Source organism: Pan paniscus, chromosome 16, assembly GCF_029289425.2.
Source record: "Pan paniscus chromosome 16, NHGRI_mPanPan1-v2.0_pri, whole genome shotgun sequence".
NCBI classification, from domain to species: domain Eukaryota; kingdom Metazoa; phylum Chordata; class Mammalia; order Primates; family Hominidae; genus Pan; species Pan paniscus.
Window position 1 is genome coordinate 56,772,437 of NC_073265.2, and position 13,979 is coordinate 56,786,415.

Consider the following 13,979-nt stretch of genomic DNA (forward strand, 5'->3'; position numbering starts at 1 on the left):
ATATTGCCAAAAGAGAGATAATGCCAAAATTTAACATATTGCAAACTGCCCACACATTAATTTTAGGTTAAGTCATTTCAGTGTAGATCTCATAATTAATCTCCTGTGCCATTTTTGTAATTGAAGCACATGGCCAGATTTCAAGGTGCATAATTTAAAAACCACTCTTATTTGTATCTAATTCTCTGAAGAAATCGGAATTTTCTTGATAGTATACAACCAAAACAGAAGATGCAGAAATAAACTGGATACTGAGTCTGCTGTAACTGCAACTATGTTGAAGTTAAAATAAAGATATAGAGATTAATCTCTAAATTTAACAGCTTTTTGCGGAAAAAAATTGCAATGTGGTATATACACACAGACCAGGTGGTCTTCAGTATGTCTGAAGAGCAAAGAGAAGGTTGGAGCTTTTATAAAACAGAAAAATGTTACATAGTGCTCTTTGAGAAAGTTAATTGGCACTAGTAAGGTTCTGAGGGGCTGGCAAGCTCCAATAGGTGAGGGATGGCAGTGGGAAGAATTAGTCCTAGAGTTGCAGCAAGTTATCTCAGCAGTTACAGATAAAACTGGTCTCAGGTCACAACAGGCAGTTTCAGCAGGGGGACTTGCAGAGAATCACATTTCTTTTCTTTTCTTTTTTTTTTTTTTTGAGACAGAGTTTCACTCTGTCGCCCAGGCTAGAGTGCAGTGGCGCCATCTTGGCTCACTGCAAGCTATGCCTCCCGGGTTCATGCCATTCTCCTGCCTCGGCCTCCCGAGTAGCTGGGACTACAGGCGCCCACCACCACGCCTGGCTAATTTTTTTTTGTATTTTTAGTGGAGACGGGGTTTCACCGTGTTAGCCAGGATGGTCTTGATCTCCTGACCTCGTGATCCGCCCGCCTCGGCCTCCCAAAGTGCTAGGATTACAGGCGTGAGTCACTGGACCCGGCCGAGAACTACATTTCTAAAGTAATGTCATATGTCCTGAGTGCTTTCTCCCCCTGGCTTTTCCACTGTTTTAGCTGGGGATAAGAACAACTCAATTCAAAGGATCCACTTTCACAACCACAACCCCCAGCTTCAACATTTTGCAAGCAACAGGATCAAGAGTCCTGTGGCAGTGGGGCCAGCAATGGCATGCTCGCCAGACTAGTTCCTGTTGGTCTTATCTACGTCTTTGCTGTTCGGACTCTCCTCGTTCCTTCCCATTTTCTGAGCCTGGTTCTCTAGACTTCTTGTTTACTATTTGGGCTACCTAATTTTCCTCCAATGAATCCCCTTTCTGCTCAAAACAAAAGAAAATCCAAGACAACAACACACTGAAGTTTCATTGTTTTGTTTTTTATCTATAAAGTTAATATAAAAAATTTGAACTTACAGTTGGACATGGTGGCTTCTGTAATCCCAACGACTCAAGAGGCTGAAGTGAGAGACTGGCTTGAGTTCTAGACCAGCTTAAGCAACATAGTGAGAACCCACGCCTACAAAGTAAGTAAAATAAAAAGTTAAAAAAATGTTTGAACTTATGCTTAGTAATAAAGCATAAGTTATTTTTGGTTTTTTTGTTTTTTTTTTGAGACGGAGTCTCGCTCTGTCGCCCAGGCTGGAGTGCAGTGGCACGATCTCAGCTCACTGTAACCTCCGCCTCCTGGGTTTCAGTGATTCTCCTGCCTCAGCCTCCCGAGTAGCTGGGACTACAGGCATGTGCCACTACGCCCGGCTAACTTTTGTATTTTTAGCAGACACAGGGTTTCGCCATGTTGGCCAGGCTGGTCTCGGACTCCTGACCTCAGATGATCCACTCGCCTCAGCCTCCCAAAGTGCTGGGATTACAGGCGTGAGCCACCGTGCCCGGCCTAAAGCATAAGTTTTAACCAACTTTATATGTTGGGGATCTTCAACAGATTTCGTTTAAAAAAGGACTCCACTCTTTTTCAAAATTTAATTTGGTCAAGTGCAGAAGCTCACATCTGTAATCCCACCACTTTGGGAGGCCGAGGCGGGCGGATCACTTGAGCCCAAGTGTTCAAGACCAGCCTGGGCAACATGGCAAAATTCCACCTCTACAAAAAATACCAAAAAAAGCAGCCGAGTGTAGGTGGCACACACCTGCAGTCCCAGCTACTTGGGAGGCTGAGGGTGGGAGGATCTCTTGAGCCCAGGAGGCGGAAGTTGCAGTGAGCCGAGATCGAGCCGCTGCACTCCAGCCTAGACAACAGTGAGATCCTTTCTAAAAAAAAGAAAGAAAAGAAAAAGAAATTCTATAAAGTTCAAGTTCTATAAGGTAAAGTTCAACTTCAAATTCTATAAGGTAAAGTTCAAGATTCGGCATATGTTGGTGGGTGCTCAATGTTCAATAAAAACTGGGGAATAGGCCTGGTGCAGTGGCTCACCCCTGTAATCCCAGCACTTTGGGAGGCCAAGGCGGGTGGATCACGAGGTCAGGAGTTTGAGACCAGCCTGGCCAACATGGTGAAACCCCGTCTCTATTAAAAATACAAAAATTAGCCAGGCGTGGTGGTGCACGCCTGTAATCCCAGCCACTCGGGAGGCTGAGGCAGGAAAATCACTTGAACCTGGGAGGCAGAGGTTGCAGTGAGCTGAGATTGCACCACTGCACTCCAGCCTGGGCAACAGAGTGAGACTCCGTCTCAAAAAAACAAAACAAAACAAAAAACTGGGGAATATAAAATTTCGCCATACTATCCTACATCCCCCTTGAGTTTTTAGCAACGATAGTAATTGTTATATGATGCTTAACGCGTAATTACTGTACCTCATTTACATAAGGTGGTTTCAGACACATCATCTTGTTTATGTATGGCCTCTCCAAACAAAATGAGTTTAGGACAAAAGAGGAAATGCTTTTCTAAAAGCAGTTTTGTCTGTAAGTTACTGCCTCAAGAGGCCGCAAAGTTTGAGCAAAGCTTTTCCGAAAGTAATGGATTGGTAATGGGTGACTGAGGACCACAAAGCTCGATAAGAGGCTCCTGGTCCGTCTACCAGGTTCTTAGAGGGAGGTGCCTTTGTGTGTTCGGACGCTGCACCGAGACACGTGAGGTTTTTAAATAAACTTTTGATTTTGAAATCTCTGGGACTAATTTTAAACAGTGAACCCGACAGCGAGGACCTACACACAAAAGTGCTCTCGGCCTTACCAAACAACGCAGACCCGGGGTCACGCCTCGTCCTGTTTCAACAACGACACCCAAGGGTTTCCCTGGAGCCCAGGGCGTGGGAGGGAGACTTGGGTTTGAGTTCTGCCCCTTGCGGAGGTGGTTAGTTATTTAATTGTCTTCCACCTGAATTTTCCTCAGGCCCAAATTGATGAGACCTCCCCGAATCCCTCCCCTGCCCGAGTTACTAATGACGGCGTGAGGTCACACCTGGCCACTCAAAACCAGCTCCTTGATGCAGGTGACCCTCCGCCTCGCGCAGGTCACGCTTCCCATCCCCCGGACTCCACTCCCAGCGGGAGGCCGCGGGGCCGCTGTGCGCACGCGCCGCCGCACCCCGGGGGCTCTCGGGCACCCGCGCGGCGCCGGTTGGCCTTCCCGCCGCTCGCCCGGGGGCGCGCTTGCGCGCCAGCGGCTGCGGACACCAGCCTGCGTCCCCGGCGCGGCGGGCCATGGAGGCCCTGCGGCGGGCCCACGAGGTCGCGCTCCGCCTGCTGCTGTGTAGGCCGTGGGCCTCGCGCGCCGCCGCCCGCCCCAAGCCCAGCGCCTCGGAGGTGCTGACGCGGCATCTGCTGCAGCGGCGCCTGCCGCACTGGACCTCCTTCTGCGTGCCCTACAGCGCCGTCCGCAACGACCAGTTCGGCCTCTCGCACTTCAACTGGCCGGTGCAGGGCGCCAACTACCACGTCCTGCGCACCGGCTGCTTCCCCTTCATCAAGTACCACTGCTCCAAGGCTCCCTGGCAGGACCTGGCCCGGCAGAACCGCTTCTTCACGGCGCTCAAGGTCGTCAACCTCGGTGAGTGGCGACTGCCGCACCCACGCGGTGAAGCCCGCCCGGCCGGGACGGCCCCTCAGCCACCGAGCACGTGACGAACGCTCGCAGGCCGGTAGAGTCCCGCGGGAGTCAGCTCTGCCTCCCGGCGCCGGCTTCGCCTGGGGTCCTTTGTACTCCTCGCCCAGGGGGTCCCCAGCTTGCTGAGCTCCTGGCTCCCGAAGCCGTTCGCCTGCTGCGGGCGCGTCCTCGGGCCTAGGGAGGGGCGGGTCGCCCTCCTGTCCTGCCCGTGTTAACCAGAGAAGATCCCTGGCCTGGGCAGTAAGCCAGGGGGCGTCAGGAAACGCCCCCTAGAAAGTGGCTCTGAAGTTGACACCCGTCCTACTGCATGGCAGGACTCATTCCCGTGAACATCACTTTGCAGCTGCGTTTATGTTGCAATAACTGGAACTACTCTTCTAAGTTTCTTTTGTTTTCTTTGTATGAATTCCCGGCAAGTTCGTTTTACTAAAAGCACCAAAGGTTTTCACCAGACATAACAGCTTCCTGAGGTGCTAGGCCTAAAAGATTTTTAAAGATCTTTAATATTTGTATATTTTCATGGAGACGCCCTGAGGATGTTTACTGTCTATTTTCTTTTGGTTTAATGACAGAAGAGGGAGGTACGAACATGGACACTGGTGTATCTTTTATAGGTCAGGGGAAAACAGAAGGCCTCAAGATGTTTTGAACTTACCAATAGCTGGTATAAAATCAATCTAGATTTCAGTGATTCAAAATCTAGCCATGGAGCTGAATGAACCATGTTACCCAGCCAGGTTTTTAAAGCCAGGATTAAAACTAAACCCTGCGCAGCCGTACTACTAATACTATTACATAATCTGACCGTCCATTAAGGTTAAAAATAGTCTGTGTATTTGTGCTTATAATAACACATATGTCAGTCGTGGGCTTTTTGAGCCGTTACTCCACTGGACTGTCCTGTAAGGAGAAAATTGTTTAGCAACGTGTTATCCTTTAAAAATGCCTCTTATTATTTGGCTGATGGACTGTATAGAGCATGCCCACTACTTTGGAGGTTGGTTGAAGTTGAAGGGTGAGGTGACTTAGGAAATTCAATTCGAAATTATTTGGAAAGACTGGAGTGTTAACTAGATTCGAGAAGTGTAAGTTTATTTTAGCATTTTTCATAAGCAAGAAATCATTCTTCCCTAAAGAATAATAGGTTAGGAAAAGCATAACGGGAGAGTTATAGGTAAACCATGAGCCAAATGCCTTTTTTTCTTTTAAAGTCACATTTTTAGTGTTGACATTTTGTTTAAGAGCACCTTAATGATTAGGGGCCTCTCTTTTAGATTTAGATATTAAGACATCCAAAAAAAGTGGATACTCAGAACATTCCACACATAGAAAAGTAAAACCTTTTAAAGTTGAAAGAAACAACAGTTGTAGTGTTTTTTGTTTTGTTTCATTTATTAATGTGGGAGACTGATTTAATGGTCTGTATGGTCTTTTGGACATTCTAAAAATCCTGCTAAAATGGGAGTAAGAGTTCTAAGTTAAGCAAAAAGGACAACTTTTTGCTCATGCATGCTTTAATACAAATTGGGATATACTGATAAAGGGAATTAAAAAATATTTTAAAGTGGTGAACACATCTGGTAACGTTTATTTTTAATTTTTGTCTGAAGGTAGAGGGGATGTGAATTAGATAATAGGTCCTTTCCTATTCTGTGAGGTACAATCGTCTCTCTGGATGATCAAGTACATATCCTATTAATATTATACTTAGGATTTTGTTCCTCTTCTTCCCTTTCAAATTCATTTTTCCATTTTGTAAATAATAAAGATTTCTGTTTACCCATTTGCTCCTTTTCTCCTCCGTCTTCCCTTCAATGGAAGCTGACATTTTACTGATGGTTTACCAGTCTAGGTATCCTGCTGAGAAGTAGATTGAGATTTAAGAAAAGCAACTTACCATTGGAATGAATGAGATTTACTGAGGAATTCTAATTTTTTAAAGTACTTAATTTGACAGTGGTTTACCTACTGTTCAGCTGACTCAAAGTGAATTATTATGCAAAGAACTGATTTGGAGATTCTTTTGATGTTATATGTTTCAGATATAAATTTAATTTTTCAGAAAAAAATTGAATTTTTCATAGAATCTTATAGACTTCAAAGCATATGTGCTACAAAGATTTTGTAATATATAAGTTATATAGGTGGCAAACCTTCCCATTTTGAGTATTAGTCTGACTGCATTAAATAGACAGCAAGGGGAAAAAAATACAGAATTTCTGACTCAGATCATAACTCCATCTACTGTCAAACAGCATCACTGCTAATGGTTGCTGGTTATTTTTTAATAAGACGTAATATAGTTATTAAGCTAGTAATCTTTGATCAGCCCTTGATTTTAGCTGAAAATATATTGACCGTTTATTTCTGTATTTGTGATTTTTCAAAAGTATGAATTTTTTAAATCAATATGTTAACTGAAAACTATGATAAATACTATAAAACAAAATTGTCAGTGTCACCAGGTATTCCTTAAATTCATATACTTAGCCTTGGTTTAAGAGGCCTATTTTATGTATTTTAGTCTCAGTATGCTTAGAAAATTAGTAATTGCTTCTAGAGCCTATTTTTTTTCTTCCTCACTGCATTGATTTTCAGCTTCGAAGTTGTGATATTGCATTTTAAATTTATTTTTTATTTCAACTACTCCCTATACTTCACTCTCATTTCTGCCTAGCCTGTTCATATTCTTCTTTTTCCACCTCCCACCCCTGAGCCACTTGCCTTTTTTTTTTCTTTGTGGTTAAATGATTTATAAGTAGCTTTATTATTCTAGTTTTTGTGGATTTTTTTATGACATTCCCTTGAGGTATTCAGAGATTCTTTTGGACATTATCAGGGCAAAGAAGGTGATACACTATAAAAGGTTTCATGGGAGTTCCAGGGAACCCTGTGATGGTGACAAACTGTGACCCAGTATATTCCTAAAAATAGAGAGATGCCAGCCTGAATGGGCATTTTTTTCCCCTTCTCATTACCAGCTAGTGATGTGATGCTTCTCCTGATTAATCTCTGGCATCACAGTGGCTGGAATGAAGCTTCAGGGAGTAAGCACAAAGTGGTTCAGCAAACACACTCAAAAAGAGCTTAACACAGCAAATATATTCTTGCAGAAAAATAAGACAAAAATTTAGCAATATGATTAGTCCAGAGCATGTGTTGCTTTTTTGTTTTTTGTTTTTTGTTTTTTTTTGAGGTGGAGTCTCCCTCTGTCGCCAGGCTGGAGTGCAGTGGTGTGATCTCGGCTCAGTGCAACCTCTGCCTCCTGGGCTCAAGCAATTCTCCTGCCTCAGCCTCCTGAGTGGCTGGGATTATAGGCATGCGCCATCACGCCCAGCTAATTTTGTATTTTTTGTAGAGACGGGGTTTCTCCATGTTGGTCAGGCTAGTCTCGAACTCCCAACCTCAGGTGATCCGCCTGCTTTGGCCTCCCAAAGTGCTGGGATTACAGGCGTGAGCCACAGTGCCCAGCCGCTTTCTTTATTACTAGAAAGAAAGTGATTTTCCAAATGTACAGCTATCCTTTTAAAGTGTCACTTTCTGCCCATTTCCCACATAAGAGCATAAAATTAATGCTTGTCCAGAGCATACAGTATTTGTTATTGATTCATGTGCCTATGGTTTTATTACATATGTTTTTAATATGTTAGTAGTCATTGATTTTAAATAAGTACCTTTAAAAAGATAGGAATTGTGAAAGTTTGTTTTGTGCCAACAGTCTTATATGCATGTGAGTGCTTAATACATATCTCTGGATAGTGTGTTTAGTTTCATGTATCACAAATGGCAACTAATCTCAAATAAAGCAGCAAAATCTTATCAATTCCAAAGAAGAAACACATGTTGGAGTCTACTATATATCTATTTCAAATTGGTTGAAACGAGGTTGTTTTCAGATCAATTGAAAAAATGCTAATAATAGTTTTTTTTCTCATGCCTGTTGTACTGAAATCTTACTTGGAGTTAGGTTTTGCTTTAGATTTTAAAGACAGCTCTTTGACCCAGCTTCTTTTAAGTTGTACAAAAATTACTTCAACCATTAGTGTTACTACTAACTTAAAGAACAGTAATGTTGGCCGGGCGCGGTGGCTCACACCTGTAATCCCAGCACTTTCGGAGGCCTAGGCCCAGGATCACAAGGTCAAGAGATCGAGACCATCCTGGCCAACATGGTGAAACCCCATCTCTACTAAAAAAGTACAAAAATTATCTGAGCGTGGTGGCGCGCGCCTGTAGTCCCAGCTACTCAGGAGGCTGAGGCAGGAGAATCGCTTGAACCCTGGAGGCGGAGGTGGCAGCGAGCCGAGATTGCGCCACTGCACTCCAACCTGCCAACAGAGTGAGACTCCATCTCACAAACAAACAGTAGTGTTAACTTAGTAATTTTAGCTCAAGGCTAATAATCAGGAGCATCTACAACTAAATTAATGAGTATTCTTCTCCATTTTCTTATTTATGAAAAGAATATAGCATTACTTCATGATTATTTGAGGGTAATGAATTTATGAAGTACTCGAATTAACATTTATACCCGCCTTGTCTATAGTATGAAAACCTCTGGACTCACGTGATTGCCATCATGTGCCACGTTGATGAAATTGAGCTCTTAGATAATCAGAGTCAATGTTGATTAATATTTTTATATTTTATCACATTGTAATTTGTTAACATTGCTGAAGAGTGTTATACGTGATCAGTAACTTGCATGATTAATAAGCATTGATGTTTATACATATTCGTTTGTTTTCTAGGTATTCCAACTTTATTATATGGACTTGGCTCCTGGTTATTTGCCAGAGTCACAGAGACTGTGCATACCAGTTATGGACCCATAACAGTTTATTTTCTCAATAAAGAAGATGAAGGTGCCATATATTGAAAGTGTGCGTCGAAGAACATAAATATCAGTGGATTTTGTCTGTGTATATGTGCAGTATTTATTTTTGATCCTTTAAAATAAAACTTTTGCAAATACTTTTTTCTTTCTACAGTATCTGCTTCTTTAAGATGAATAATTGCCCTCAAGAGGTGAAGCTTTTTATACATCGTTATATATTACATACTCTGTTTAGCTGATGTGAACTACAAACACATGAAGCTTCACACCATTTTTTCCCTAGAACTAGGTTAACCTACAGATAAAAAATGATTACAATGTAATAGATTCTATAGTTAATTAACAATTTAAATCAACTCTGAAGAGAAAATATAGATGCCCACACAAAAGAGAAGGGGGGAAAATCTTTTATGTAACAATGGAAAAAGAAGTAGAAGACATTAGGATGTATGATGGAAATATTACATCATTGGCAAATCCAAAATTGATGAGAATCTAATTGTAATCTCAAGTCTAAACCATTCAGCTGCCAGGATTGTAAATAGAAAGGTTTTAAAGGCCTTGTGCCATTTACCTGGAGGAGGGGTTGGAGTGTAATGTTGAAACTTCTTGTTGCTTAAAGAGTCCAAAACCATATCATTTGTAAAATGTAATAATAACTGGTTAATATAAGTGTAGCAAGGTGAATGAAACTCAGACTTATTAAAAGTTAAAACAGCTTTCCTATAAAGCTGTAAGAACAATTAAGATCTTCTAGAAAGATGCAGAAAAATAAATTTGGTAACTGTTTATAAAAGCAATTAACTGAAATGGTACATATCCATAGACTTATTGGCAATAGGGAGTGGGCTGAAATTTTAAAGACCTAATGGCACTTTTGCATTTGAATTTTATTAACTTAATTGCATTTTTGAAAGCCAAGTCATTTAAAAAATGTATCCTTGGGGTAGTCACAAAATACCCAGATGAATGGTAAATTTCAGACATTTGGAGTAATTTAGGGAGAACTAAGTAGAACTATTTAATTTCTAAACCAATGGGTGTTTAAGATTTATGATCTCTCCCATAATTACAAACATACATTATATATCATTTTATGTTAATGTGTTGCTGATACTGTGCAACACTTACACATTTTTGTAGCAAAACATTTTATAAAATTCAACATTTGGATGCTTATGTCAAGTCAGTAGAGAAAGTGAGTGGAAGTGACTGAGGTGAAGGCACCAGAATAATGAAGTAATACAAACTAGCTTCGTTAAAGGTAGTCATTTTAAATGATCTACAGAGTGAACTGTTCTTCAAATATATGTGGTGTTCACTTGTCTAAAAGCAATTCTAAGTAACACTTTAATCAAAGAAGTACTTATGCCAATATATTTAGTCCAGAAGAATATACTTGACACTAGTTAAATGAATGGCTTACACAAAGGAGATAGTGTTACATTAAGCTTCATTAATAATAAAACAACTGACTATTAGCATTTTGCAGGGAAGGCTAGAACTGATTTCCTCTGTAATGGGCAAAGTTAAATAACTATAGCTCATAAGTTTTAAGTCAAATACAGCTCATTCATTGCTGCTGGTCTTGTCAATAGTGGCTGTAAAGGTTTGGTCCCAACAGAAGGCTGATAAAATGGTTTTTAATTACCAGACTATAAATACAGCTTTTCAGTAGAGTTGTACCTCTTTTCACACTGGCCTGTTTGATTTCTGATAATTTGTACTGCTGACTCTGCTTACCTGTTTTTCAATAGCTATAGTCAGTGTGACTTCTTGCCCATATGTGATAGGTAAGTGTCCTTGGAGAACATCTTTGACAAACTACCCTATTGATCTCTGTAATTCTATGCTGCTTGCAGCATTAAACAGGGCCTTGATTTCTTGTCTGATGTGCTCACTGTATAACAATTAAGTAAATGTAATATTTTCTTGTATTACATGAAAATCAATAGACCTCTTGCTCTTACGGAGTTGATCATGGTGAAGGATGAACTCAACAATGGGTAAAGGCGTGGTTTAAAAATTTAAATATCATTCATTGGATTTATTAAGTCTTGTAAACTTGTAGTCTGAAAACAATACTTCCCATTGAACAGCAATGGTTTAAGTTTTTTCTTTAAAGCTGCATATTACACCAAAGTATTATGGCCTGAAAGGGAGAAAGTATAAATGTGTAAGTCAGGAGACTGAGTCTATTTTTAGTATTGGTGCTGTCTTACTTTTTGACCTCAGGCTAATAACTCTCCTCCTTTGTGTCTTAGTTTTTCCACCTGTAATCTGAGAAGAACGAAACAAGAGACATTTCTACCCGAAAATGTACATCAATTTTACTTTTGTCTCTGCAAAAGCTCTGTTTTTATAATCCACATTCTTCTGCTCCATTATACTTAAAGGACTTCATTAATTAAAAAATTTCAAAAATAAGGTGATAGAGAAGGAGAGATGCATTGATGGCACATGCCCACTAACCCTGAAGTGGCATATGGGGAGCTGAAGAGGCCCTTCTCTTCTGCATATCAGTAGTTTTCTTAATTGGTGAAACCACTGATTAGCTTTTCTGTCATATTTCTTTGATAGGATTTTTGTCTTTGATCCAACCAAAACTGTTTTAATAAAGGTGTACTTTTAGTACAAAACCTTGCATCTCTTCTATTGTTAGTTCTATACAAATGAATTATCACGTATTGGAAGAAATCTCTAGGCAAATTTCTAGGCAAAATTCTTAGTTCCTGTGTAAGTTGTGAGCCACTATAAAGATGCAGTAACCTATTTGGGAGCATGAGAGAGGCTGCTAATACAAAAATCTCTATTTTCTTAGTGTTGGTGTCCTAAAATGCCAAATTGTAGAAACAGTTATAGTTTACCACACATTTTGGGGCATTAATATTTTTCTAACATTGACTTCCGTAAAAATTAAAACTTTCCTTTTTGAGAAGGAGTTTCAGTCTTGTTGTCTAGGCTGGAGTGCAATGGTGCGACCTTGGCTCACTGCAACCTCCACCTCCCAGGTCCAAGCGATTCTCGTGTCTCAGCCTCCTGAGTAGCTGGGATTACAGGTGTGCACCACCACGCCGGCTAATTTTGTATTTTCTGTACAGACGGTTTCACCATGTTGGTCAGGCTGGTCTTGAACTCCTGATCTCAGGTGATCCGCCGGCCTAGGCCTCCCAAAGTGCTGGGATTACAGGCATGAGCCACCAGGCCTAGCTGAAACATTTGTAATTATTAAAACCGTGTATCTTTTAAAGTACATTTTACTTCATGTCATTTATATTCGCCCAAAACTGTAAGCACAGAACATCTATAGTTCTTCATGAAATATCTTCTAACTCTGTTAAAGAATGATGTTTGAATAAGTAGGATGACATAAAAGGCAAAGATCTTGGTTTCACTGCACTGAAAAGCTAATGTAGATAACAGAAACCTTATCCTAAAGCTAGTGGATTAAGTATCTACTGTTACTCAGACAATAATGACATTTGGGGGCATCTTAACCTAAACAAGTACTTAGCATTACATCTCACCTGGGTCAACAGTCTAGAGTATCAGAGTTAAACTCTGTTACTGTAAATTAATGGAAAATGTAACTGCACTTTGCTGAAAGATCAATGTCCAATAAAGGCTGCACGATCAAATCTTGTTGCAATGATTGAGGTCTTTAATCGCCTTTCAAAGATAAGGTGGTAATCAACACAGCTTTAACTGATCTTTTTTACTAGTTCAATTACATGCTAATGACTAGTGCCAAGTCAGAATCTTTAACTACGTATTAAATCTTATGTTAGTAATGAAAAATTACTTAAGCTACACAATCAATAGAACACAAATCTTAATTACTATATTTCACTTTCATATCATTTTCTGTGCTTGACAAATGTTTCACCAGGGCTTTCCCAACAATAAGAAGTGTTATTAGTAGTGACCACAGTCCACAGAGTAGTTTTCTAATATAAATTGGAGATCAGATGTGGAATTTTTTTCTGTTTTAATGAAAACGTGGCTAAAACAGTTTCCACAAACACAAGCTTGGCCATTAAAAAAAAAAAAAAAAAGGTGGCCGGTCATGGTGGCTCATGCCTGTAATCCCAGCACTTTCGGAGGCCAAGGTGGGCAGATCATGAGGTTAGGAGATTGAGACCATCCTGGCTAACATGGTGAAACCCTGTCTCTACTAAAAATAAAAAATAAAAAAATTAGCTGGGCATGGTGGCAGACACCTGTAGTCCCAGCTACTCAGGAGGCTGAGGCAGGAGAATGGCGTGAACTTGGCGGAGCTTGCAGTGAGCTGCAATCGCGCCACTGCACTCCAGCCTGGGCAACAGAGCGAGAATCTGTCTCAAAAAAAAAAAAAAAAAAGGCAAAACCACAATTACTTTTGCACCAACCTACAATATTTCAGAAAAGGATAAAGGCAGATGACAAAAGAAAAAATAGACAAATACAACTTCATCAAAATGTAAAATGTTTGTCTTCAAAGGTCTCTATTAAGAAAATGAAAGACAACCCACAGAATGGGAGAAAATATGTACAAATCGTGTATCTGATAAGGGACTTATATCCAGAATATATAAATAACTCTTAAAGCTCAACAACCCAATTGAAAATTTGATTTGAACACATATTTCTCCAAGAAGATATATAAATGGCTAACAAGCACATGAAAAGATGTTCAACTAATCATTAGGAAAATGCAAAGCAAACCCACAACGAGATACCACTTCATATCCACTAGGATGACTGTGATCAAAAAGACAATAGTAAGTGTGGATGAGAATGTGGAGAAAGTGAAAAACTCCTGCATGGCTGGAGGAAATGTAAATTGGTGCAGCTGCTTTGGAAAAGTTTGGCAGCTGCTCAAAATATTAAATATGGAATTACTATATGACCCAGCAATTCTGCTCCTAGGTATAGACCCTAGGGAACTGAAAACATATGTCCACACAAAAACTTGTACACGATTGTTCATATCAGCATTATTCATACTAGCAAAAAGTGGAAACAAAAATATTCATCAGTTGATGAACAGATAACGTAGCACAGTGACAATGGAATATTACTCATTCAAAAAAGGGATGAAATACTGATACAAGCTATAGCAATGATGAAGCTTAAAAATATTACAC

The 13,979-nt window shown here is 40.4% G+C and overlaps 1 protein-coding gene and 1 long non-coding RNA gene across 3 annotated transcripts in view; one reads left to right on the forward strand and one right to left on the reverse strand.

Annotated features, from left to right (window-relative positions):
* LOC129393985 (uncharacterized) overlaps window positions 1–3,131 on the reverse strand; it is a 116,802-nt gene extending 113,671 nt beyond the window's left edge. The window contains exons 1-2 of the long non-coding RNA XR_010109949.1: window positions 2,095–3,131; window positions 1,364–1,466 (exon numbers count right to left, since the gene is read on the reverse strand). This is a non-coding gene — a long non-coding RNA (uncharacterized LOC129393985). The remainder of the gene's footprint in view (window positions 1–1,363; window positions 1,467–2,094) is intronic.
* Window positions 3,132–3,305: 174 nt separating this feature from the next.
* Window positions 3,306–8,991, forward strand: C16H15orf61 (chromosome 16 C15orf61 homolog). 2 transcript variants are annotated; one of them, XM_003828007.6, is made up of 2 exons: window positions 3,306–3,959; window positions 8,768–8,991. In XM_003828007.6, the coding sequence occupies exons 1-2, from the start codon at window positions 3,614–3,616 to the stop codon at window positions 8,893–8,895; spliced, it is 474 nt and encodes a 157-aa protein (XP_003828055.1). In that variant the 5' UTR covers window positions 3,306–3,613; the 3' UTR covers window positions 8,896–8,991. The 2 variants fall into 2 exon arrangements, 1 of the variants encoding a protein (XP_003828055.1); XR_010109948.1 differs by having other exon boundaries at window positions 3,500–5,101.
* The last annotated feature ends 4,988 nt before the right edge of the window (window positions 8,992–13,979 follow it).

Excerpts from the sequence above, each read along its gene's own strand:
- C16H15orf61 (XM_003828007.6), top strand. The coding sequence starts at position 3,614 with ATGGAGGCCCTGCGGCGGGCCCACGAGGTCGCGCTCCGCCTGCTGCTG. Across the intron at positions 3,960-8,767 it reads GCTCAAGGTCGTCAACCTCG|GTATTCCAACTTTATTATAT; the intron begins GTGAGTGGCGAC and ends TTTGTTTTCTAG.